This window comes from Euleptes europaea, chromosome 12 (genome assembly GCF_029931775.1).
Source record: "Euleptes europaea isolate rEulEur1 chromosome 12, rEulEur1.hap1, whole genome shotgun sequence".
Lineage (NCBI taxonomy): Eukaryota > Metazoa > Chordata > Lepidosauria > Squamata > Sphaerodactylidae > Euleptes > Euleptes europaea.
Window position 1 is genome coordinate 25,246,209 of NC_079323.1, and position 27,408 is coordinate 25,273,616.

At 40.2% G+C, this 27,408-nt stretch overlaps 1 protein-coding gene across 2 annotated transcripts in view; it reads left to right on the plus strand.

Annotated features, from left to right (window-relative positions):
• FRY (FRY microtubule binding protein) overlaps positions 1-27,408 on the plus strand; it is a 205,419-nt gene that overhangs the window by 111,577 nt on the left and 66,434 nt on the right. For both annotated transcript variants that reach the window (XM_056858510.1, XM_056858511.1), the window contains exons 19-38: positions 1,092-1,274; positions 3,192-3,278; positions 5,240-5,499; positions 6,415-6,604; positions 7,514-7,638; positions 8,799-8,856; positions 10,570-10,661; positions 11,192-11,364; positions 13,772-13,932; positions 15,206-15,316; positions 16,029-16,183; positions 18,959-19,058; positions 19,974-20,145; positions 21,393-21,649; positions 22,247-22,393; positions 23,032-23,200; positions 24,098-24,188; positions 24,843-24,925; positions 25,358-25,508; positions 27,035-27,138. In XM_056858510.1, the coding sequence (XP_056714488.1) occupies positions 1,092-1,274; positions 3,192-3,278; positions 5,240-5,499; positions 6,415-6,604; positions 7,514-7,638; positions 8,799-8,856; positions 10,570-10,661; positions 11,192-11,364; positions 13,772-13,932; positions 15,206-15,316; positions 16,029-16,183; positions 18,959-19,058; positions 19,974-20,145; positions 21,393-21,649; positions 22,247-22,393; positions 23,032-23,200; positions 24,098-24,188; positions 24,843-24,925; positions 25,358-25,508; positions 27,035-27,138 (2,869 nt within the window). The remainder of the gene's footprint in view (positions 1-1,091; positions 1,275-3,191; positions 3,279-5,239; positions 5,500-6,414; positions 6,605-7,513; positions 7,639-8,798; positions 8,857-10,569; positions 10,662-11,191; positions 11,365-13,771; positions 13,933-15,205; positions 15,317-16,028; positions 16,184-18,958; positions 19,059-19,973; positions 20,146-21,392; positions 21,650-22,246; positions 22,394-23,031; positions 23,201-24,097; positions 24,189-24,842; positions 24,926-25,357; positions 25,509-27,034; positions 27,139-27,408) is intronic.

The window sequence follows — 27,408 nt, forward strand, 5'->3', positions numbered from 1 at the left end:
TGGTAAAAGCCTTTAAACATACAAAATATAAATAATGAATCTCTTCTCTTGTATTTGCTCACAACAATTATCTTTGCAATGTATCCGGTTCAGTGGTGTTGGGAAGGGTCCCTTTAATGGGGGATGGGGGTGAGACTGAAGGGAAGGACATTTGTTTGGACTTTCCGTAACTGTTTGAACATTGATGAGTTTAGGGCGGGCTAGAATAAAAGGGGAAGCCTTTTGTTGGTAACATTGTATCTCTGCATGATTCACTGTTCTGGCCTTCCCTATTTCCATTCAATCTGTGCTGTAGTCTGATTATTCTGCCATGTCTCTTCCACAATGTGACTAGATAATTCAGTTACTCTTGATACAGAAATTCAGCAGAATTGCCTGCCCTCAGAGGAGACCTTTCATTGTGTCTCTGTATGATTCACTGCCGTGGCTTGAATCCTTCCCTTCGGTGTTTTCTGTAGGTGATGAATTCTGCTTTGCAGCAGGAATGAGATATTTCAGTAACTCCTGATGCAGAGATAAAGCAAAATTACAGGCTTTCTGAAGAAGCCTGTTCAGTCTCTGCATGAGTCTCGAGGCTGGGTATACATCCTCCAGTGACCAGAACAGTGACTCATGCAGAAGCACAGAGATACCTGACAGTTATTGTGTATACTTCTAAATATTGCTTTGGAGGAAGCAGTCAACAGAAGAAAGGGCTGTTGCCTTCTTGCCTCTTTTGTGGGCTTACAGAAAGCTTTTGGTGGGTCATTGCAGATAACAGGATTAGATGGCCCTGTAATCTGATTTGACAGGGTTCTTCTAACGTTCCCAAGATTACATCCTCTAAAATGTAACCCCTTTAGGGTATAAGAATGAAATCAGTCTTGAATTTAAGTTCTTAAAAATAGTGTGATTTAGCTGTCAGAAGTGTTAAGCATACTGTTGGATGTAGAAGCCCAAGAGTAGACTTCCTTTGTGTATTTTCAATTTTGTTATTATTTCATGTTCATTGGTCAGCTTTAAAAATAAATATTTACAGTTTACTAGAATGTAGTGAATTCTTTGAAGCTGCAGATTAGGTCAGAGCTCTAAACAAGGTCATTGTTTTGCAGCTGATACCAAATGGATCCGGTCATAGGACACAGACCGAGAGAAGTTCTTATTCTAATGTCCTACACGCCGTTGAAGGTTTTGCACTAGTATTACTCTGTAGTTTCCAGGTTGCCACACGTAAACTGGCAGTTTTAATTCTCAGAGAGATACGTGCTTTATTTCATGCAATGGGGCAAGCAGAGGTATGGCTTTCCTTCTTCGTATATCAAATTCAGTTTTCCCAAATAATTATAGTTTTTAAAATACACCTTGTTTTGCCATATTAGTTTGGGGGGGAGAATGATATTTTAACTACAGAAGTGTGCCCACTTGTTCCCAAGTAAGCTCCCATTGAAGTCTCAGAGAGACTTGTTTCTAAGCATGCTGCCTACCATAGGATTGGATTGTTTGTTGGGGAGGGGCTGTGGCTCAGTGGCATGGCATGCAGAAGGTCCCAGGTTCAATCCCTGGCATCTCCAGTTAAAGGAACCAGGCAGGTAGGTGATGTGAAAGACCTCTGCCTGAGACCCTGGAGAGCCGCTGCCAGTCTGAGTAGACAATACTGACTTTGATGGACCAAGGGTTTGATTCAGTATAAGGCAGTTTCATGTGTGTTCATGTGTTTCCTTAAAGTTTATTTACAAGACCACTGTAGGATTAACAAATTTGTGAAGTAAGTAAGTCTAAACATTAATTGAATCTTACGGAGAGTGGTGGGTCTCCTTTGATTGGTACTCCAGTTTCTTTACCAGCATTTGTTCAATTTGTAAATGAAAGATACATATAGTGCACTCTACCATACTGCATATTTCCTCATTCATTTCAGTAGTATTATGTGGATTGGTTGTCAGGTAGACTGCATTCAGAGTAGGTAAACTGATTCCTCCATCTAAATTCGCAACTTTTGGTGACATTGACCTAGCTTTTAGCCTCCATAGAACTTCACATTGGAGAGAATAAGGCACTCTGGTTCTATTGGAAATCATCTTTCCGATGTCTCAGTGTCTGGGACTTCCAAGCTAGGATTACTTCAAGCAAAGAAATGTTATATGATTGGTTCTTTGATGACTAAGCCATTTTCTTTTGTAACTTTGGAACTAGAGAGTGAGGGTTTTTTTTATTATGATGATTGAATTGGATGATATGACTTGCCCAGCTGTGATACATAAAACAAGATTTAATGCATTGCATTTTCTTTTGCACAATAAACAAAACCGATTTTTTTTGTCAAGTCCATGTTCCAGGTTGAACAGCCCCACTCAGTCGCTAAGTACAGAACACAAATATTCATTCCACTGGAATGCTTTGGTAACCATTAAGCAGGGACAAATTTTTATGTGCAGGTGAAAAATTCTGGTAGACCACTTGGCCTGAATCAAGACTGAACTCTCCCTAGAAGTGAAAATGTCCAAACTGAGGCTATTGTGGTCACATTATGAGAAGACAGGAGTCACTGGAAAAGACAATAATGCTAGGAAAAATTGAAGGCAGCAGGAAAAGAAGAAGACCCAATTTGAGAAGGATTGACTCTACAAAGGAAGCCACAGCCCTCAGTCTGCGAGACCTGAGCAAGGCTGTTAATAATAGGACGTTTTGGAGGACATTGATTCATAGGGTCGCCATGAGTTGGAAACAACTTGATGGCACTTAACACACACATGTGCACTTGGCCCGTGGAGCAGAATCACCATGGAATATGCTGGGTTAGATGCAGCAGTGAGTGAACAGAGTAGAAAATGTTTTCAGAGCAGTTCCACTTCCAAAAACGGTCATTCAACGCCTGCACATTAATACAATTTTAGTGAAATAATAATGGAAAAATGGAATGAGAATTTGAAATTTAGTTTTGAAGAAGCACTTTGCACTCTGTCTTGTGCATGCAGAAGATGTAGCGGGGATACCAGTTACTTTCATTTAGCACCAGCAGGCACCTAGGACTAATTCAATATCACTATTTTCCCTCTCTCTCTCTCTGTGTATCCATCATCCTTATTGTGAAGTAGAATTTTCCCCATGAAAGTTTACACCCCAGTAAAGTTGTGAAGCTTTAGAGTGCCATAGGAATTTCTTCTGTAATTGCTAAGGAACACTCTAAATTGTTGCTACCTTCGTATGTACAGGATGATGATAGGCCTATGATTGATGTCATGGACCAGCTAAGTTCTTCTATTCTGGAAAGTTTCATTCATGTTGCTGTTTCTGATTCAGTAAGTACCTTCTCATTGTCCATGGATTCTACTGGTTGGGTATATGCTAAATATAGAAAAACTATGCAAAGTTAAAAAATGTCCCAGTAGTTTGAGACAAAAAGCGTGCATTATGTTAGAATTATTACTCAATAAAACGCAGTCTTCAATAAAACACTGTTAATATTTCAGTATTTTTGCCTGCAATTGTAGCTATACTGGTATTTTCAGTATAAGTAGACAGTGTATTTCAGAAAATCATTTTACAGTAGGTAATATTATTCTGCTTAGTAGAAGAGAGTCATAGGATCCAACAGTATATGTTTTATGGACTTGAGGACAACAGTAACATGTTTCCTATTTTTGTATTTTGATATGCAGTATATTCTATTTTATGTACTATATATGTTTTATGGGTTTGATTGTACTATTATTTATTACATCAATCGTTATGAGGAAATATGTTGCTTATATATTCAGAATGACTGATTGGAGGGGTTGGTTGGTTTCAGATTCGTTCAGAGGACAGACTGTTATCTCTTTGTTTTTCTGGTATTGAATTGGCTTAAACTTTCCTTTGTAATTTTGTTTGCAAATTCCCCCCCCCCCAAAAAAAAATTGTCTCAAAGCATAATTACTTACTGTGCAAAAAAATATTCATGGCCACTATTTAATTATGTTTAGGTGTTTAATCTGGGAGTTTTACAGTTCTTACCCTCACCGTTTCTTTAAAAAGAAAAGAGTTAAATAGCTAAGAAGTCACTGCTTCAAGAAACAGAGCAGTACTTGACAACAGGAAGCAGTGATTATAACACTAGGATCCTGGTTCTGTCATATTCTTAAGAATGTACTTCAAACAGTTCCTATTAAGCAGAGCACTTAAAAAAATACCTTGTTAATTTGGATCCTAAGACACAGTTGCTAATAAGATCAGTGACAGATTTCCGAAAGTGAGAACCGTCTGTCCCTCTAGGAAACATGCCAGAATCTTAGGGGGGGGGTGGACAGTATGGAGGAAATTACAGCTGCTTGCATTTCTATGTGGAACTGTAGACCAATGCTGTACATAATGACAAGGTGAATTAGCTGGAATGTTAGCAGAAACTTTCTAATCAAAACATATGCTTTAGTTCTTTCCGGTGGTTCCAGACTTCTAACCTCCTAATGCATTGCTGTTTGAATGTCCTCTTTTGTGATGGTACTGACTCACTATGTGTGATTCACCTTGAGTCCCTGTGAGAAAGGTGGACTATAAATAATGTGAATAAAATTTAAAAATTGCCTTGAGGTGTTATAAAACACCAAAATTCTAAAGAAAATTTGGACAGGTTTTCGTTAAAGGGTGTTTTAGCTGTGGATTCTGAAGTAGGCGATTGAACATAGAAGCCGTTCCCAAATCCAACTGTATGATTTCACATGGAGATGATTGCACTTCTTGTTGGATACTGACGTGCTTAGCTGGGAGTACAAATATTCCAGGAGGAAGAAAATACACTTTATCCCACAGATGTCTAACTCTCATTGTAAGAAGGCGGTAACACAGACTACATGCTCTGCTCTGGTCCTACGTTCATCCAGTAGATAGATGAACTTGGGGTTCCCAGCTGCAGAAGGTTTATCATGCAAAGGTGTAAAAAACTTAAATTCCACCTTGCACAGTTAGTATACAGGAACTCTCCTTAACCCCAAAATGGTGCAGTTCAGATCCCTGCAGACTGACGCACCTTGCTAGGTATGTTACTGGAAATGAATGCACCCAAAGAGGACCTTGGGAACTGGAATGCATATGAGGACTGAACTGGAGCATTGCTAGGGTGGCAAATCCTGTTGCATTTTTCATCTAGTGTGTGTTTTTATCACTCGGAACAATAAGAGAGACCAGGAATGGAAATGTGGAAGGAAAGCTTATTGAAATAGTAAAGAAATGCAGATCTCTGAAATACTTCAATGTTGGTGATGATTTTCCTTCCCTCTTTCCACAGACAACATTACCATTAACGCATAATGTGGACTTGCAGTGGTTGGTGGAATGGAATGCAGTGCTTGTCAATAGCCATTATGATGTAAAAAGCCCTTCCCATGTATGGATTTTTGCACAGTCAGTCAAAGATCCATGGGTTCTTTGCCTTTTCAGTTTTCTTAGACAAGAAAACTTACCAAAGCATTGCCCTACAGCGCTTAGCTACGCTTGGCCTTATGCCTTTACGCGGCTACAGCTGGTCATGCCTTTGGTTGATCCAAAGTAAGTCCTACTATTATTTCATTGATTTTTGTTGTATATTTTGATTTTGTTTTAGATTGTTGAAATGTACTTGTCAGTCTTGGGAAATAACTTCTAAATTTATATTCAGTGACAGTTTTACAGCAGCTGGCCTCCCTTTTCCCTTTCCTTTCCTTCCTGTTCCCCATCTGGCATAACACGCATAATGAGGGAATAATTGTTGGGGCACCATTTTAGTTTAGTTAATATGAATTTTAAGGTTTTTATGCTAGTGTATATATATATATGTTTATGATTGTTATAGAGTTCCTGGCTTGGCTGGAGACCTCCCTCCAGCAACTTCCATTGCCTCCTGCCAATCTGAGTGGTGGTAGAAGAAGGGAAAAAAACCTGCTGACATCACGTGATGTCACTTCCAGGGAAAACCCAGAAGCAACATCACATCAATCTAGAAATTGCCAGAAATGCTATGGTTTTACTATAGAGGTTCTGGTAACTCCTTGATCAATTTGACGTCACTTCTGGTTTTTCCTGGAAGTGATATGACGGCACATGCTGGCACCCCCCATGTTCCTGCCTCTCAAATCTTCCCCGGATTGCTAGGCACATTTTGTCATCTCTGATAGAGGGCGACCTGCATTAGAATCGTTGCTCACCTATGGCTTCCATAAATGGATGTGGACAAATGTTTGTCCCTTAGAAAGGTGTCTGTGTTTGTACAAAAGTACTTGTAATAAACTTTTGCAGAGTTTTTTCCCTAGTGAGAATTATAAAAATAAAATCATAAATCTGCACATTATATTACAGATTCAGTTACACTGAAGAATTTTAGCTATGTGAATTTCTGTTACAGTGACAATTTCTGCTCTTTTGAAAATTATCTAACAAATAAATTCTATAATTAAAAAAACTGTTTTGTTTTGGTTTTTTTGCTAGCAGTCCTATGAATGCAAAGAAAACCAGTACAGCTAGTAGTGGAGATCATTATGTAACTTTGTGGAGAAATTACCTTATTCTCTGCTTTGGAGTAGCAAAGCCCAGTATTATGAGTCCTGGACATTTACGAGTTTCAACTCCAGAGATCATGGCCACCACTCCCGATGGTACAGTTAGTTATGATAACAAGGTGATTTAATATTTCAGCAAAATTGCTTTGTTTTTTTAAATATGGTCTTGCAACTTTTAGTTTTTTAATATAATAGTCAAATATAGTCTGTGAATAGATGGGATGTATTGTTACTAGAATATACTGTTAAGAAAATCCAGTTTCACCTTTTGGACTAAGTAGATTTTTAAAAAATTTCCAGGGCATGGGTTTTCATAATATGCTAATAGTCCTGTTAGCTGCAAACTAGAGAAATCAGTGGAACAACACATAAAGGAATATTCACCACAAAGAATTAAGAGAAAATCGGGTGCAAAATCAATGTTGCTCTTAGGACTTATTGTGTGAGAACAAATCATAATCCTTGTTTATGTCTTTTATTGACACAGTCACATTTAGAGATAGGGTTGCCAACCTCCAGGTACTGGCTGGAGATCTCCTGCTATTACAACTGATCTCCAGCCGATAGAGATTGGTTCACCTGGAGAAAATGGCCGCTTTGGCAATTGGACTCTATGGCATTGAAGTCCCTCCCTCCCCAAACCCTGCCCTCCTCAGGCTTCGGCCTCAGTATAGGCCTCTGGTTGTAGGTGGCATCTTTATTTCCAGTTCCCATTGTAGAGGGACAACAGCATTTTACAAAATCTGTTAAGCTTCTCATATATCTCACACATGTAGAAAAATTGTTTTGGTGGTTTTGCTATACCAACAAATACCATCAGTTGTAATTTGGTGAACCTCCAGGTTTGGTGAGCATCTTAAATTACTACTGTTAAATTAATGGCTATTAAGCCATTTAATCTTGACTTGAAAAAATGTCAATTAAAAAAAATTCATTAGCAACACTTAAAGGAGTTGTACACACTTTGTAATGTGTAATCTTTCATGTTGCTTTAGTTATTATGTCCATCATCTTTTTTTAATTTTTAGGCAATAGGAACCCCATCGGTTGGTGTGCTGTTGAAGCAGCTAGTGCCTTTGATGAGACTTGAAAGCATAGAAATTACAGAATCACTTGTGTTAGGATTTGGAAGAACAAATTCTCTGGTCTTCAGGTACATGGCATGAGTTTCTCATGGGTCAGATTTGATTGAGTTTTCATGATAAAATATTAGTGGTTATGGTGCATTATGTTGGGGTGGGTAGGTCAGAAGTACAACAGAGTAGAAATCACAGCACTAAAACTACATACCTCGGGAGTCAAAGGTAGGTGGTGTGGTTCAGTGGTTAGCGCTAATTGCCCAAGGTGTGGGTTTATGTCCCTGACCAGCAATGTTTAGTTGGTATTTGTTATATTATTAAAAGGACAGAGCACTGTTGATTGAAAGTGTCGCTGATTTGTGATATAGTAAGCATTAATGAGAGCCAGTGTGGTGTAGTGGTTAAGAGTGGTGGACTTTAACCTGGAGAACCGGGTTCGATTCCCCATTCCTCCACATGAAGCCTGCTGGGTGGGCCAGTCACAGTTCTCTCCAAACTCTCTCAGCCCATTCGGAGGCAAACCATCTCTGAATGTCTCTTGCCTTGAAAAACTCTGCGGGGCTACCATAAGTCAACTGTGACTTGACGGCTCTTTCCACTACCAAGCATTAATACATCCAATATATTTGAGATTGATATATTTGAGCTTTAATAAGCAATGTAATAATTTTATATGGCTTAGCACAATGCTGAGCTTCTCCTCCCCAACATCAGTGCTGGGGAGACCTATTTCAGAGAGGGCTACCAAGGGCAAGGCAGAAGTAAGTTATTCTTTGGGACCAAGTCGCCCACGATTGCCAGTATGACTCAATTCTATTGGGCCTGGTGTTGCAGCTGAAGGGGGTTCTCTTCTGCATTGGATGTTGTTTCACAGATGTAAGGATCCAGTCCAAGCCTTTGCATTTCGTTACTATATTACAATTGTGCAAATGTTGAGTACAATCCAAACTCCTATGGAGTTCTGATGGGCAGATAGAACTGAACATGAGCAGGGGTTGCTCCATTCACTCCAGCACTGAGCAGCGCTCTGCTTGTACGGTCCTACTGTATGCACTGAGCAGTTAATGATAATGAAGAGAACTGAGCACCTACTCATTCAGGTCTGCATGTTTACTGGAACACGCGAGAGCTTCTGAACTAAACACTTGTAAATTAAAAAAACCTGCAGTTATAAAGGATAAAGCTGTTTTAATTTATGTAGAACTTTGTTCACAAAATAATTTTTTTAATTTAGGGAATTAGTGGAAGAACTTCATCCGCTAATGAAAGAAGCATTAGAAAGAAGACCAGAGGTTGGTTGTTCGAATTAAATTTTTATCATTTAACAGGCAATGTAGACATTAAAATAAGGAAGAAGAATTGTTTTTCAAAAGTGTTTCTAATTTGAGATATAATAAGCATTGTGGTAACTGTATATAAATGCACATGAAAGGATTTTGTTTCAAGATGAATTCATTGTTGTTTTAGGTGACGTGCATTACTGTAGAGGGTATATTGCAGGGTAGGGTACGATTCCTCCTCTTTACCGTCATGTACATGCTACTATTAAGATAGTTTCAGGTGGTAACCGTGTTAGTCTGTAGTAGCAGCACAAAATTCAAGTCCAGTCTTTAGGACCAACAAAATTTTCCGGGGTATAAGCTTTCATGAGTCAAAGTTTAGTTCATCAGATACAAATCAGAATGAAGATCCATCATCCCATATATCGAGGTCAGAAGGTGAGAGGGGTGGGAAGGCTTATACCCTGGAAAATTTTGTTGGTCTTTAAGGAGCTACTGAACTTGAATTTTGTTGTGCTGCTATTAACAGGAGTAAAAAATGTTATTGTGAGCAGTGAAGAATACCACACTTACCATAAAGGTATGGGAAATAGAATAAAGTAGACAAGATCTCTTACTCTTGCTGCCCCTTTCCAAAGAGAGTACTACTACTGATTACATTTGCTGAATAGGATTAGCCAAAGAAGTGAATCATTTGAATTCCAAAGATAATAGTACATTGAGCTCTAGAAGCAAAAGAACAGAACAGTGAACAAATCCCAGTGAGATTATATAATGGCATCTTTCAGATGTTAAACTGAGACTCCAAGTCAAGCTTATTTGTTGCCCCAAACATTTCCAGTATATGTATCTTTATGTTCTCCCCCAACCCCCAATTTAACTGCTATGATGTAAAGAATGAGCTTTTAAGATCTGGTAAAAATGCAGTATTACATATGGGACTGGTATCTCTTGTGCAAAAGATTTTGGAACATCCAATGTAGACTACCAGCGTAAAGAAATCTTAGCCATTATCTTTCAAGAATCAATGTTATTTCAACTACCGCCGCCAGAATTCTCTATGCAATATACTAGAAATCTAGCGTGTTTCCAGATATCACAGAGTGGATTAACAAATTGTTTGACTTCACATTGATGGCTAGATTAACACAGTTGATAAGAAGGAACACAATGGAAAATTTTAAGATAAAATGGCAACCTTTATATGATTATTACTCACGTGCTTGAAACATCATTTAGAGAATAACCAATAAGATTGTCAAAATAGAAACTAGCTAGGAAAGTTAATGATTCATTCTGATGCTTTTATTGCTTAGACTTATTGACGAAGTGATGAGAATGTAAATTATTTAAAAGCTCGGATATAGACACATTTGGGACACATCTTGTTTTTTCTTTTTCCCTTCCCGCCTTTCTCTTTCTGTACCCTATAATATAAAGAATCAATGTTATTTCTTTGCTGTAACTAGTCCATGCAATTAAATATCTTTCTGCTCTGATATAGTCTGCATGGACTAGTCAAACAGGTCAGATTATTTATTAGTTAACCAGTGTATGTTTCAACAGACTCCTTAGGGTGGTGGATGGCTTCAGACTTTGCTGAGTGGAATGGCTTCATCCATCCCACTGAGTCCAGGGCTTGACTAGATCTTATTTTTCACTTCTGCATATGTGTAATAAGGTGTATTAATACTGCCCTCTGTTTTTTTTTTTTTTGCAATACAGAATAAGAAGCGCCGTGAGCGTCGAGATCTGCTGCGATTACAACTACTGCGAATTTTTGAATTACTTGCTGATGCTGGTGTGATAAGTGATAGGTAGGATGTTGCTTTGAGCATGATAGAATCTTCTAAGACAGTGCCAACATTTGGTTGATTATGATAATGTCTTGGAGTAGTTCTAAAATAAAAAAAAGAAAAAGAAATAAAATAAAGTTTTATATGCCCTTACCTGGATGACCCAGGCTAGCCTTATCTCGTCAGATCTCAGAAGCTAAGCAGGGTCAGCCCTGGTTAGTATTTGGATAGGAGACCACTAAGGAATACCAGGGTTGCTGTGCAGAGGAAGGCTCTGGCAAACCACCTCTGTTAGTCTCTTGCCATGAAAACCCCAAAAGGGGTCACCATAAGTCGGCTGCGACTTGACGGCACTTCACACACACACACACACACACACACACACACACACACACACACACACACACACACACATCTTTTCTCTAGGTAGCTTTTTTTTTTTTTTTTGCATTCTTGTCACTGACATTTTTATTACGAGCTGCAGTTTACCAGCATATTTTTGTTTTTATCTGAATGGTTCGTCAGCGTGTTTCCACTTCTCTTTGCCATAGCACCAATGGAGCCTTGGAGCGGGATACCTTAGCACTCGGAGCCTTGTTCTTAGAATATGTTGACCTGACTCGCATGTTACTGGAAGCTGAAAATGATAAGGAAGTTGAAATTCTGAAAGACATGAGAGCCCACTTCAGTGCAATGATTGCCAACTTGATTCAATGTGTGCCAGGTACAGAAATACAATAATTGTGAAATTACAGAAACACATTGCAAATGCAATAAAATGAATCAGGAGTCTAGTGGCACCTTGAATGCTAATATGAGTGCTCGTATTTGGAGAAATTGCTGGGGTGTGTGTGTTCCTTAATCTTTGGGGAGGGGCAGTGGCTCAGTGGCAGAGCATCTGTTTGGCGTGAAGAAGGTCCCAAGTTCAATCCCCGGCATCTCCAGTTAAAGGGACTAGGCAAGTAGGTGATGTGCAAGACCCCTGCCTGAGACCCTGGAGAGCCGCTGCCGGTCTGAGTAGACAACACTGACTTTGATGGACCAAGAGTCTGATTCAGTATAAGGCAGTTTCATGTGTGTTCATGTGTTCAAAATGTATTCCACCATCAAGAAGAAGAGTTGTTTTTTATTTGCTGACTTTCTCTACCACTTAATGAAAAATCAAACCATCTTACAATCACCTTCCTTTCCCCTCCCCACAACAGACACCCTGTGAGGTAGGTGGGGCTGAGAGAGCTCTAAGAGAGCTGTGACTAGCCCAAGGTCACCCAGCTGGCTGCATGTGTAGAAGTGGGGAAACCAGCCTGGTTCACCAGATTAACATCCGCTGCTCATGTGGAGGAGGAGTGGGGGAATCAAACCCGGTTCAGTCAGAGCTCTGATCCATGAAAACTGATGCAGGAATATATTTTGTGAGTTTTTTAAGGTTCCACCAGACTCCTGTTTTATTTTGCTGCCTCAGACTAACATGGCTACCCCGCTGGAATCAACATAGCAAATGGAAATAGCAACCCCTAAATAATTAAATATTCATTGTCATAAATGGAAATATTTAAGATAATTTGGGACTGAAACCATTTTAAATATATCCTAGAATCTCGGCACAAGTTTGTGAATGGCTGTTAGTAATTATAGAAACTGTGAAGGGACAGTTGGTTCCTTTGCAAAGGAACAGCTTCTGTTGAGTAAAGCGATTATTGATTTTTTTCCCCTTCTTGTAGCACATGCTTAATTTAGCTACGGCTATGTGTCCTTTGTGCTGATTGAACATATTTCTTTCACTGAGACAATGGGAAAAGGCCTCTAAGCCTTTAAGTGCTCAAAATCTGAGGGCTTCTTTCAGTTTAATGAAAACTTCCACTCCACCCATGAGCATTTAGTGAATATGTAGCATCTAAAATGGTGAGGGGGTACCTCTTCACATGGAATTCCCTCAACATTATTAAGCAATTTTGCCTTTCCATTCCTAGTTCTGTTCTCTAGTTCCAAGTGTAATGAAAATAAACAAACTAAGATCATTTTAAAAACAAAATAAGATCTATAAGAAGTCCACAGCTTTATTTAGTGTATGTACTCGGTGGGGATCAGGATCAGCCCCAGTCAATTCCCTAGTCAATTCCCCAGAATTTGACTACCTTCCTCTCACTGACATTCTGCATTGGACTTTGCATTTGTTCAATGTACATATGGCCTATCTGTACATAGGGTTGCCAGGGAGGTGGGTTCAGGGACAGTGATCTGCGTCCCCTGCATGATGACATCACTTCCAGTTTATGCAGAAGTGCCAGCATAGCACAGGGGAGACACTCTAACACTCACCCAAAAACTTTAGGGGGAGCATGCAAGACCATCCCACCCACCGTGTGATGCTGGCACTTTCCGCATAAACTGGAGGTGGCATCATCGTTCAGGGGATACTGATCGCTCCCCCTCCATTCTGCCAGCCTGCTTCCGTAGCAGAACAAATCAGCGGGCGATTACCACCATTAGTGGGCAGTTGGCAACCCTGTCTGTACATCTCAGAATCAGGCGGCATCCACACATTATTTGTTGCTTCATAGCAGTCATTCACCTTGCATATTTTCTCGTTCACATGTGAGATGAATGCACTAGTGCAATAGGTAGTATGTAGACTCAACTCAGAGAGTTATTTACAACACATATTGACTTGTATATGTTCACCCCTTTGCAAATGTAAAGTGTAATTCATGGCCGTCAGGAATTGGAGTGGCAGTCCATAGTCTGTAAGTATAATCCCTGACTGCACATAAGATTTGTATGTGTGCATAATGCTCATTGCACAGAGAGAATTTCAGCCTTACTATGGGACCAGTTTGCTGCCTTGAGAGAACATCTTGAATTCTTGTGGCTGTATATTCATGAGATAGCCTATTCCAAAAGCTGAATCTTTTCCAACTTTCTCACTGATGCTGCTGTCCTTCTGAGCAATTCAGTATTTTGGGGGATCAACTAGGAGTGCATCCCATAGATGCCAAAATTCTTACAAAATATTTTCCATATGTATAATCAGGAAATTTACTCCAGGGTGCAGAATTTTTTCCCCAGAATGTATGTTTGTATTTTTCTTTGCTTTAACAAATTAAGAAAGCTAATTTTATTTTTTCACTCAGTTCACCACAGGAGATTTCTATTTCCTCAGCAAAGCTTACGACACCATCTCTTCATCTTGTTTAGTCAATGGGCGGGACCTTTCAGCATCATGTTTACACCGTTGGATCGTTACAGTGATAGAAATCACCAGATTACAAGATACCAGTATTGCGCTTTAAAGGTACATCATGGTTGTGTAAAAAATTTCCATCTTTAAATTGAGAAAATGAAAAGAAGTAAAAGTGATGGGTTTTATTTTTCATAAATCATTCATAACGTTTCTTCTTTGTTTTGAAAAGAATTTCCTACAGTATTATTCTTGTAGCTTTGCAATTTGTGTATGTGAGATCTTTATTTATTAGTTGTTTGGTGTGGGGAGGAGGGAGATTGGAATTAATAGTAACATTTTAAACACCATTAGTTGGGTCCTAAGAGCCCCACTTGGAATTCTCATTGTGAAATGGATCTTTCCAATTTCCCCTGTCATTTTGGAGTTCCCTGTGCCACCTGAGAACCAGTGTGGCATAGTAGTTAAGAGCAGTGGACTCTAATCTGATTCTCCACTCCTCCACATGCAGCCCGCTGGGTGACCATGGGCTAGTCACAGTTCTCTCAGAGCACTCTCAGCCCCACCTACCTCACAAGGTGCCTGTTGTGGGGAGAAGAAGGGACGGCGATTGTAAACCACTTTGAGACTCCTTAGAAGTTAGAGAAAAGCGGGGTATAAAAACCAACTCTTCTTCTTCTGAACAAATGGACATGAGCTGGTCAAGGACAGTAAGGGATGAAATGGTGGGGGCTACAGCTTGAGTCATGCCTCCCCTTGCACACACAGAAGGCACTTCCCACTCACACATTTTCCACTTTGGATCCAACCCCATGTTTGCTTTAGTGTCACAAACATCAGTTTCTGAATTCTAGGTGTTCATTTTGAGATCCGAGCCTAAAATATTGTCACTGAAAATCAACATCTGTCAGTCAGAGTTGTCTAGCAAACAGGAAACTGCTGTTGTTGCAATGACTTCTTTCATACCAGTAGCATACTAGAGGCTGATGTTTTGTAAAAGGAGATGAAACAAGAGTGAAGTGGAAGTAGAACACAGTTCAGTTAATCTGTACTGGGGAGGTGTTGTGTGCGAGTCGGAGGCAGATGTGACAGATGCAGAGATTCCTGATGCGGGAAGAGAAGTGAACCATTTCATTTAACTAAAATTCACTGGCCAGAGTTAAGCTGGGATATTTTTAGCATAATAATTTTTTCATAATGCATTAGAACAACACTTTGCTATCAGTACTTCTAGCACAGCATCACTGAAGTGCCGTTGAAAACTCCGTGATAGTGTGACCTGATGTTGTGTTTTAAATCTACTCCCTGTGGGCAGCACATTGAAACAAATAATAAAAAGTGTTAACACCGTATTTACATAACCAGCCTCTTTTTTTTCTGTCCTTAGGCAATGTCAGCTGTGCTTTGCTGTGGGCCTGTATTTGACAACGTGGGTCTTTCCCCCGACGGCTATCTATACAAATGGCTTGATAATATCCTAGCTTGTCAGGATTTACGGGTGCGTAACTCAGCAGGGATTCTGGCATTTAAATAATTTTGAAATGTTTGAAACACCGTTCATGGTGTAGCTGCAGCGTGATAGAAAGGTGCCTTTCCTTATCTGGAAGTTGTCTTCTGTTCATGGTAGGCCTGTTCTACATCTTGCACGAGAAAAATAAAACTAATTCTGACAGTATTCTTCCAATTTTACAGGGTACATATTATAGTATTTTAGGAACTATTATGCAGGCTCATGTGCAAGCATTTGCAGAAAAGCCCTAGCAGCCATTTGAGGGCCTGTGAGTAATGCCTGCATGCCAGCTCAAAACGTCTGGTTTTCGGATCAGTCCGAATATCGGATGTCCGGATAAGGGATAACTCAACCTGTACCCTGAAATTCTGGTTGGTCTACTGGACTGAAATCTAGTTGGTCTACTGAAATCGGGTTGGTCTACTGGACTGAAACCCATGGCTGTTAGCCACAGCAATTAAAGAAAGATATTCACAGGTTGAATATTTCTGATGACCAGACACGATCTTGGTCTAAGCAGTAGTCAATGGCCTTTGTATTCAGGACCTTGTTTGTCACTGTCCAGAAGCAACTCTTTGGCCTTTTTTGGTAACAGTATTCTGGACTTGATGAATTGATCCTAATTTTTCAGTTTTTTGCACTGTTCATTATTGATATGACTATGCTACTACAAACACTGTCCCATTTACTGTGCACTCAGGTACATCAGCTTGGCTGTGAAGTTGTCGTCTTGTTGCTGGAATTAAATCCTGACCAAATAAACCTCTTCAACTGGGCAATAGATCGATGTTATACTGGATCATACCAGCTAGCTTCAGGGTGCTTCAAAGCCATTGCAACTGTGTGTGGAAGCAGGTATTAATCATTTTTAGTGTAGGAAATCATAGGAGCTTGTAATATGAAACAGGACCAGACTGGAGAGGCATACCAAATAATCAAAGAGCTTTTGGAACTGACTGTTTTATTTTGTGTAAAAGTTAAAAAAAAATAGTTGCAGCTGCAAATATATTTGCTTTTGGTTAGGTGGGCTTCCAGATATTAACATGGTGGAGACAACAGGACAAAAGCTCCAGTGAGAAAGTGGAAATGAATAAACATTTTCTTAGGCAGAAGGCCTCAGGCTAAGCATTATGCATTTTCTGCTTTGCCTGGAAAAGAGGCACCTCTGTATCTTTGTGCAATACTGAAGAACAGAATGGCGACCAGGTTTAGCATATTTGCAGCACTGCCGCTTTTATGAGAATATCACTAGGATATAGGTGAAAGGAAGCAAAACAAACCAGCTTACCGAATGGCAGCAATGCCTTTCTATTCATATGAGCAAGGCCTCTGCTTCAACTGAATGCAAAACTGAGAGATTATTTAGACTGCCAGGCATAATTTATCACCTATTTATTGGCTCCTATTTCATTGATTTAATAGGCTATAGATTGACTTAAGCATGTAGCCTGTTGCCTGCAGTCTCAGCTCCCCTCCCAATTGACTGGCCAGCTGGGTTGTCAAAGAATGCTCGTAAGCATTTTAACCAATGAGACGGCAGACAGTGTAGTTTCTATGAAGGATTGCTGGGAGGAGAGTCACATACAGGGCCTAGAGATATGAATGACTTTGGGCAAAAACGCACGGTCGCTTTAGCCTCCTTTATTCCCTGTTTCAGCCAGGATTAAACGCACGTTTGGCGAAATGCATGCGTTCGATCCTGGCTGAATCCTGGCTGAAACAGGGAATAAAGGAGGCTAAAGCGACCATGCGTTTTTGCCCTTTGTTAGCAGGGAAGTAAGATAAAGATGGTGGTTCTAGACAGGTATGGAAGTCAATAAGTCGAGTGGGAATAGGGCACAGTAAGTATGGGAGCTGAAGGCTGTTTGGTAGAGTCAGGGGAGATAGTAGGCTGTAGGCAAATAAACAATTCCTGTTGGGTTGGATATATGGAGGAGGTGGTGGTAGTGAACTGAAGACAAGTGTGGTGAAACAGAAAAGTAGTTAATGGAAGGGACAAAAAGGAAATTGTGAGGCTGAGGGAAAATAAACAGGGCTTGGAGGGCAGTTATAATTTGGTGGGATGGGAGGCAGAAATGAGAGAGAAAGGTATGGACAATGGCCGAAGAGGCAGTGTGAATAGTATTTCACTTTGATTTGAATTAACTTCCAAATTTTTAAGTACAAATCGCAAGACTGGGGCATTTGCCAGGAATCTTTGATCATAAGAATAAAATAACATGAGGGGTAGACAACCACTTTGTCTCCATCTTTTGGTAACTTTTTAAAGTAGTCTTTAGATTATTAAAGATTCCCTTATATGTTATTTATAAGTAGCCATCTAATCAGCAAGAAGTGTCACATGTTTGGATAGATATCAGTTGATAACACCATGCCACATTTATCCTCTTCTGTTTCTTTACTTCCATAATAGCTGTCTATAAAGTTATATGTGCAGTCTGAGTCTGAGGGAAAATAAAACTCTCCCTCTATTAGCTTCACTCCAGTTTGCTCCAGAAGCCATTCACCTTTCTGTGACTGCTTTCATCATTAAGGCAACAGCACCCTAATCTGTAAAATTTCCAACTTCCAGGTGGTGGCTGGAGATTTCCCACTATTTCAGCTGATCTCCGGGTGACAGAAATCAGTTCACCTGGAGAAATGGCCACTTTGGAAGGTGGTCTCTATGGCATTATACCCCACTGAAGTCTCTCCCCTCCCCAAATCCCATCCTCCTCAGTCTCCACCTGCAAAATCTCAAGTATTTCTCAGCCCAGAGCTGGCACCCTTACTAATCTGTAAGACGTGAAGTACACCCTCCAAAGGGCCAAATCATTTCCTAGGTCTGAGTTCCTCCTTGGATTGCAGTAAACCTAAATACAGAACAGCCTAAAGCCTGCAGTATAGCACCATTTAGTCATGATTTCCTTCGTTCCATAAAGACCTTATAAAAAGTGACTTTTGTCCCAGGCTTGGGGCTCTTTTGGAACATTTTTCTTGTGATATAAGTACAGAGAAATGTACTCAGGAATTTTACCAATCACAAGAAATAACCAAATGCTTAAAAAAAAACCTGTAGTGTTTACAATAAGTGAAATAGGAACACACACTCCTGCCTTTATTTTGAACAATGTCCTCAGGGAGTTTCTTCCTGCTTTGTGTTTGCATTCCTTGCATTTCTGCCTGTTTTGCTTCAACTTGTTTAGATTGAGCAAAGCTGAAAAGTTGAGTGCCTGAAGTTGGCCTTCTGATTCATCATTTGTTTCTTAAAAATTAATAAATGTATAGTTTAATTAATGGGAACAATAGGCCAGGCTATGTATGTTCTGTGGCTCTACACAAATATATAAACATGTGTGGCAATTTAAGTTCAGAATATAAGTAGTTCAGATCATTAAATAACTTCCTCTGAGAATTAACTGTAAATCTAACTACTTTGTTTTGCCCTGTCTTTTGCAAAAGTGTCATCATAACTAATGTGTATTGCAAGAGATAGGATTGAATTTTGTACTGATGATGTTTAATATATTTTGATTTATTTTTATTTTTGGTTGTATTTATTATTCTGTGTTACCTTGAGCACAGCTTCATAGAAAAGGAGTAGAGAAATACAAAGAATCTATGTGGAACAAAATATGTTTATTCTTTCAGGAACTACCCTTTTGATATAGTGACGCTGTTAAATCTAGTCCTTTTCAAAGCATCTGACACCAATAGAGAGATTTATGAAATTTCCATGCAACTAATGCAGGCATGTATGAATTTAACTCTATTAAAAGAAAATAGGGGAAACAAAGAATTATATAATTGGCTTCCCCATACATTTATCAACATGTTACATGTTTATTTTTGTTCTTTGTCAATCTTGTATGCAAATACTGTAGTGAGCGATCACTTCTGTGACTATAACACTGGGCGCTGGGACTCTTACAAGGAAAAACATCTAGACTTGGAGGAAGCCATGAGGAAGGGGCTAATGTTTATTTGCAATAATGTATTTGGGACTCCCATTGGGGAGACTGGAAAGTCTCATGAGAAAGTTGACTTCCTCAGTATATTGCTTTGCACTGTATGTGTGGGACTGGCCACACATGGACAAATGAAACAGATGGGCCAGAGAAGAGGGTACAAGAGATGGAAGGGAGAAAGGGAAAGTAAGCCAAAAGAGGGCAGTTGGATGAGGACGAATTTCCAACCTGATATCATCAATGCCAAAGGGATTGCAATGGGAGGAGGAAGGGCCGTAGCTCAGCAGCAGAACATCTGCTTGGCATGCAGAAGGTCCCAGGTTCAATCCCCGGCATCTCCAGTTAAAGGGACTAGGCAAGAAGGTGCTGTGAATAGACCCCTGCCTGAGACCCTGGAGAGCCGCTGCTTGTCTGAGTAGACAATACTGACTTTGATGGACCAAGGGTCTGATTCAGTATAAGGCAGCTTCATGTGTTCATGTGAAGGGGAACAGACAAGAAGTAACCCTGTTCTCTCCTTAGTTGGCTATAGGGTATGATCAGGCCCTGCTACAAATGCAGAAGATTAAATTTCTGCCCGTTGAAAATATTTTTTCAAAGTTTTTAAATAGTGATGTGATGTACTGCTTTTTAAAAAAAAAACACACAACAATTAAAATGCTAAAAATATAGAATTTCCTTTGCATTTTTTCCTGTAGATTTTGGAAGCCAAGCTTTTTGTTTATTCGAAGAAAGTAGCTGAGCAAAGGCCTGGAAGTATCCTATATGGGACTCACGGTCCCCTGCCACCTCTTTATAGCGTATCGTTGGCTCATTTGTCATACGAACTGGCAAGAATGTATCCTGAGCTCACACTTCCACTATTTTCAGGTAAAAATTTCTGTCGATATTTTTAGCTCCGAGCACTGGATGGGTGACCTATTATTCCTATCAAGCAAAGTTTATGTGAGTACAAACTCAGACCTGGAAGAGTTTACCTGGTCTCCTTTTGCCTAGTGCCAGGAGCAGCAGAATGGAGCTCACACTAAATGAGCGCACAGTTTTGGGTCTCCATTTGGTGCTGCTTTTATTCTTATTATTTTTCTTTGTGAAGAATGTCTGACTTTCTTATTTTGCGTAATTGTATATATTCTATAGATTTGAAACTTGTAGTAAATTTTAGCATCTGCTTGTCATGCATCTGCTTGTCATGCATAGGTCCCAGGTACAATCCCTGGCGTCTGCAGTTCAAAAGAAACCTGTAGCACGTGATTCTAAATAGCAGGGTCTCCCCCTGAGACCCTGGAAAGCTGTTGCACTGAAAGTAATGATACTGACTCAGTATAAGGCATTTTCTTTTGGTCAGTATGCTATGTATCAGTAAAATATTTTCTGAACACAGAGTAGAATTTTTAAATTCTATTTTTAGAGTTTGATCCTTAGATATATACTGGTTATCAGCTCTGCCTCCTTGTGTTTCAAGTAATGATGTTAAACCTGAATTAAATCATCTTGCTTTTGGCTTATACTGTTTCTTTACAGGGCTGTGGTCATCTGATAGAGGTCTTAATCAACTGATTAACAAAATGTAGCATGGACTCTATGAGCGCATTCCTGAGGGGCGGGCGAAGCTCCATAGGAGCCAGTGTGACCCTGTGCTGGCGTGTGCCACCTTATCATGGAATAAGGTGGCACCTACGCCAGTGGGGGGGAAAAACATGCTGGCATCCGGGAGCTGCCCATCCGCCAGCACAGCCATGCCAGCAGGGATTTCCTGGAAGGGAAAGCCAGCACCATTTTTGGTGGTGCAGCCACGCTGTTTGCTATGGGGCATTTTCCCCTTTTTTGCTTTTTAACTTTTAGAAAGGGCTTTTTTTCCTCCACGGTGGCCAGGAAGCCTCTGAGGAGGAGGCGTGGCTGCACTGCGCCCAGCCACTGTGGATCTATCCCCCCCCCCCCAGGAATGGCTGTAGACCTCCAACCTTTATAAACTCACATTTTGCTTTGACATGAATCAAAAGCTTTTTACATCACATTTCTTAAAAGATTTTTGAGAAAAACAACAGACTAGATGGCTGAACTACTGTCTACAGTATGGCTTCTAGGCTCATAAGATACTTGTTTTTATTGTTTTTTAGAAGTAAGTCAGCGATTCCCAACAACTCATCCAAACGGGCGGCAAATCATGCTTACCTATCTGCTCCCATGGCTTCATAATATTGAACTTGTAGACAGCAGGCTGCTTCTCCCAGGTTCAAGTCCTAGCACACCAGAGGATGAAATAAAGGACAAAGAAGGGGAGATGGCCGTCACGTGTGGACTGAAGGGAAATGGCTGGGGTTCTCCAGAGGCCACGTCACTAGTGCTTAACAATCTAATGTATATGACTGCCAAGGTAAACAAGCAAACCCAGGCAAATGTAAACAAGTCAATATGTGCAAATATAAATTTTATTAGCATGTTTTAATTAGCAGCTTTTGCATAAGTCAGTCGTCAACATGCCCTGTTAGTTAGTCTGGCTGTGGTGCCAAGTAGTTATAGCAGGATTTTGAGTCAAGTTTGCTCAGTTATTCAATTTAGTAGTCCGCCTTTCTCACTGAGACTCAAGGCAGATTACACAGTGTAAATCAATAGCAATCCGTACAAAGAGATATCTCATAAGCACACTGTATATTAATACAATCAGTATGAGGAAACATCGAATGAGCAATGTGCTGGAACTAGGATCACAGAAATCTAAGTGAGCGTAGCATATTTTGCATGATACAGAATGTGGTTATAATGAAGAAAAATGGTATTACATCAGCAGAAACAATGAAAACCAACAGGGTAATACATGCAGCAAACTCTGCATAGTGTCCTCTGCATAGTGGCATAATCCACAATCCACTGATTACATCTCAGTTCTCAGCTTTTACTGTGTGTACTTTGAACATTTCAGGGGAAAGCTTATTATACTTTTATCTCTCTTGGTGTTTGTGTTTCTATACAGTATGGAGATGAAGTGCCTGGACCTGAAATGGAGAATGTCTGGAATGCTTTAGCCAACAATGAAAAATGGAGCAACAACTTGAGAATAGCTCTACAGTTTCTAATTAGCTTGTGTGGGGTTAGCAGTGATACTATCCTTTTACCTTATGTAAGTTTCCCCCCAAAAAAGTAATTGCTTTGTTCTGGCGTGGGGGGGATGGACCTAACTTTATATGTACGAGATGAATTACCACTAGAAATAATCTTATGCATTTATTACTAATCTAGTTGTTAGGGTATATAAGCATTTGTATTTCAATTTCCCTTCCCTGGAGAGGGCCAGGAAAAACATCTAACAAACAAATCAATAAAATAAATAGGAAAATCAAATCATATTTCTTTGTGGAATTGAACAAGACCCTCACTCAGTCTTAATATAATGAGAATTCCCAACAGTTTGTATAAAACAAATGCTATCGTCCTTCATCTGTACCTACCATTAAATACATTCTTCTGTATAAGATTCTCATTCCTTTAGGCTTCCTTCTTCTTAATAGTAAATGGGTCCCATAAAATAAATGGATAAGGATGGTGCATTGGGCATATTATGTGATTTTGGATTCTAAAGTAGCTATTAAATATATCATATTTACTGTGCTTGAGTTTAAATTACTTTTGTGCTGAGGCTGCTGAGTATTATAGTTGAGTATTTAATGTTGTTACCTGCCCTGAGCCTGGCTTCGGCTGGGGAGGGTGGGATAGAAATTGAAAATAATGATGATGATGATGATGGTGATGTTTATTCAGATAAAAAAAGTTGCCATCTATTTGTGTCGGAACAACACTATTCAAACCATGGAAGAGCTTCTCTTTGAACTACAGCAGACGGATCCAGTAAACCCCATTGTCCAGCATTGTGATAACCCACCATTCTACCGCTTTACTGCCAGCAACAAGGCCTCCGCTGCTGCTTCTGGTAACAATACCACACTTTTACATCATTTTCTTCGAAGCTTTCCTGCCACTAGCTTTTTAAATGTGAAAAGATACCGTGCAGTAATACAGGAGACTGGCAGGAGGCAGGAAATTGGTTCAGTCCAGTACCTCTCCTTACAACAGTCAGTTAGCTGTAGAGATGAAAGAAGGCAAGACAAAGGAGTAACAATGCCATATACATGCTTTTTTCATATGTGGAGATCAATGTAACATGTAAAGTGGTTCTGAATTGCTGAGGAGTCTTCAGTGAAGCTAGCTGGTGTACGATAACTCCGATCAGATGACTGGAATTTTCCCTTCATGGTTTTCATGAAAGTTTTCTGTAACCACAGCATATAAAGTAGTTACAGCGCATTCCTCAAATGCACTGGCGGCCGCAGCGAAAGGCCTTAGGCCGACAAAGGCCTTCGCCGGCGCAGGGGCTCACACCACTGGCGCCCAGATGGCACACGCTGGCATGAGTGGCCCCAGCACCGGCGTGCAGGCACAGACGCCTGTCCCCAGACGCCACCACAGCAGTGCTGGGCCCGGCCGCTGCTGCAGCCTCCCGCCACCCTCTGCGGTGGCGAGCCGGGAGACGTTCCGGTGCCCCGGGAGGCGTTCCTGGGGCGTTCCGCCCGAGGGGCTGGGCTGACGTTAGACGGCCTCCCGAGCCGTTTCGGCTCAGGAACGCTGCTTTTTGTTTTTCACAAGATACGCCAGCTTTTTGCTGGAGTATTGCATGGTTTTTTGGCACCGGGTAGAGGTTTCGGCGGTGCCGAAACCTCCTTAGGAGGCAACGCTACTGGGTTGCCTCCTAAGCCTGGCGCGGGCATTCCTTTCAGGAATGCTCTGTTAGTGTGCATTCATTTTTCATTTGGTTGTTTTATGTGTACAGGTACCACATCAAGCAGTAACACTGTGGTCGCTGGCCAAGACAGTTTTCCCGATATGGAAGAGAACAGAATAATAAAAGAAACTGATGAAAGGTTCGTAATCTGCTAAATCAAACTCTGTGCTGGACTTTAAAAGCTAGATCTTCTCACTGGAGTACTTTTTGTTTCGTTCAAGCAAGTGACACCAGCTGCAGATCAGTGTAATCTCAAATCTTGCCTTTAAAAAAAACCCTCAGTAAGGAATATTCTTGAGTAAACATTTTGGAAAGCAAGTAGCTTTTATAGTTTCTTCTTTCAAATACTTTTGGACTTAGTACTATAGTTAAGACTCTGAATTAGCCTGACTAGGGAGAGGCTTTTGCCTCACATATTTTCTTGCAGCCAAGAATAATGGCCATGGAATTCATCACCTATTAAGCTCCCTAAAAGAACCGTATCAGTTGAGATACTGATATCTTGGGACACAGGTCTGCAACTTGAAACTGGGTTTGCTTGCTGCTATGCCCGGGAAGCTACATGTATCCTGTGCATATTCAAGCCCAAGCATATGGGATCACTAGTAGTTGAGCCAGGTCCTAGTTTTTCTGTAGTTCTGTCATGTGATTCCTCAAACGTCATTCAGTGCTGGGGAAAAGATCAGTTATCTGAATGTACCCTTGGAGAATATTCTTCCTAAAATAGTGAAGCCAGTTAGATCCAGATTATGAATATTTTATAGGAACATTTTGTTTGTTTTTATTTTTCAAGGTTCAGCAATGTGATCAGAGCTCATAACCGTTTGGAATCAAGATACAGCAACAGTTCTGGAGGATCTTATGATGATGACAAAAGTATGATTTAAAAAAATCTGACTTCATGAAGTTGTCTGACTAGTGACGAATGACCATGATACCTAGTCATAATAGGCATGATGCAGTCAAAACACCTTTGAATCCCATTGTTTTTAATGGAAGAGCTAAGCACAAAAGTGAACAGATCAGAAAAGTGCTTAAATTTGGCTGGATTGTGCCAGAGTTACTTGAAGCTTTGTGATCTAGATACTTAGCTGTTAAATATAGCCCAAAGACAAGTGTCAAATATGACCGTCGCTCTTATTACATGGGCTATATCTGCTTTAATGTTTGCTGTAACTCAGTATTTTTGAGGCATGTGTGATGGGTATCTGATCTCCTTTATTTCTCCATTAAGTATCTGGGGTAGGAACACCAGATTCCCCCCACCCACCCCGTTTAAAAAAACTGCCTTAATATGCTCCTGTACAGATGATCCTGTTTCTCCATATACAAGCTGGCTATTGAATATTGTGGAAACCAAACAGCCCCAACCTTTGCCGATGCCGTTTAATGGAGGCTGCTGGGCACCACTTGTTGACTACCTCCCAGAGACTATAACACCTCGAGGGCCACTTCATAGGTAAGCTGGAGGTGAAAATGACAACCTGCTAAAATAATCTGCCATCTTCCGCATAGTTTCTTTGCAGTCCTGAAAATATTTCTGATAAACTCCATAGAGGGCAATGAATTTGGCAGAGTTGCTTCCCCATTATTCATTTGTTTTATTCTCCAGTGTCTCTCCATGGACCAGGGAACTCAACACAAATCAAACCTTTTCATAAGATTGGGTACTGCATGAACCCCTATTAAAATTTGATTGGAAAAGCCCATCTTGTGGATGGATAAATTTATGTTCACCTGGATATTCTATAAGAACCAATGTGTTGTAGTGATTATAATGTCAGACTAGGATCTGGAAGACCCAGGTTCAAATTCCCCACTCTGCCACATAAGTTTGCTGAGTGACCTTGGGCTAATCACTGTCTCTCATCCTGACCTATCTCATGGGATTGTTGTTTTGAGGATAACCTGGAGCAGGAGAGAGAAAAGTAAGCTGCTTTGGGTCTTCATTGGGGAGAAAAGTGAGGCATAAATATCTGAATAAAATAAATAGTATGTTACTTTTCTTAACACAAGTGAAATAGATACATTATTATTATTGTCATTTGAGTGTTAATGAGCATTAATATTTATGTGGGCAAAAAGTAATTTGTGAAACTTCCCTACAATTCTACAAGGTGATGAAGAACTTGGCTAGAAAAGCTGGATGTGTACTCCCCCCAGCCTAATGCACTGTTATCCCTGTCATATTCTGTGTGCTTGTCTCATACTGGAGTTTTCAGCTTATATAATCTACAGTGACAGGTGTAATTATATTTTGATTATAAAGCTAAATGTAGACATCGTGACTTGTTATCAGTTTAATGGCATTTAGCAAAGCTGAAATATTCTGACTTCATGCCATAGGCTTCTTTGCCTCCCCCATTCTAGAGCTGAGGTGGGTAGGGGTCATTCTAGGGCAGAGGCCTGACACTCTAGGCCTGACACTTCCTAAAGAGGTTTTACCAACTGGTTATCACATAGGCCAGAATTACAGAGAGACTTTTGTAATAGAGAATCTGAGGGTGAGAGGTTCTTTGATGGTGGGGCTGCTTTGCATGGCCGGGCTGACTGAGGGAACAATCAGAACAATCAAAACACTGCCTTTTGATCTGTTCCACCCAGATTGTGGCACGCATTGCGGCAAGAGGTCCTCATGATTCTCCCTTCCCATCATGCTTTTGGTTTAAAATCTTTTGATTCTGGAAGGGACATTCTATGCTGCTGCTATTAGTTTTTATTGGCTGATGTTTTAGCTATTTCTGATGTGATTGTTAATTAAATGTGCTGTTATCTGATTTTATTTTTAAGATTGTTGTTGTTTGTTTTAATTGTAATGTTTTTTAGCTTTCATTTCTGTGGCTGCCATAAGCGCTATATAAATACTGTAAACAAACAACTTAATTGTGTGATGCATCCAGTTCCCACCTCTGAATTATTTCATGCCAGAACATATGCATTAGCATTATGAAAACTGGTTCATCTTGGGGTTTTTTTCTCCATTAGGTGCAATATTGCTGTCATCTTTATGACTGAGATGGTGGTAGATCATAGTGTCAGAGAAGACTGGGCCCTTCACCTCCCATTGTTACTGCACGCTCTTTTCTTGGGTAAGAAAGGTTGAGTAAGAATGCAAATGAAAATTGCTTTCCCAGCACAGTTCCCAGGCTTCCGCCATCTTCACACATTTTAAAATTTTGTTTATGAATTTTTGTTCCCACCTGGTGATAAAGCTAAAGGGGTGGGGGGACAAGAAGCTTTGGCTTTTGTCTTCTGTAACTGTTGATGTTCTTGTTATTATTATTTTTAGTTTTTAAGGTTTTTCCCCATTGTAATGTTATGAACATGAACAATTAACATACTCAATCAAAAACATTATA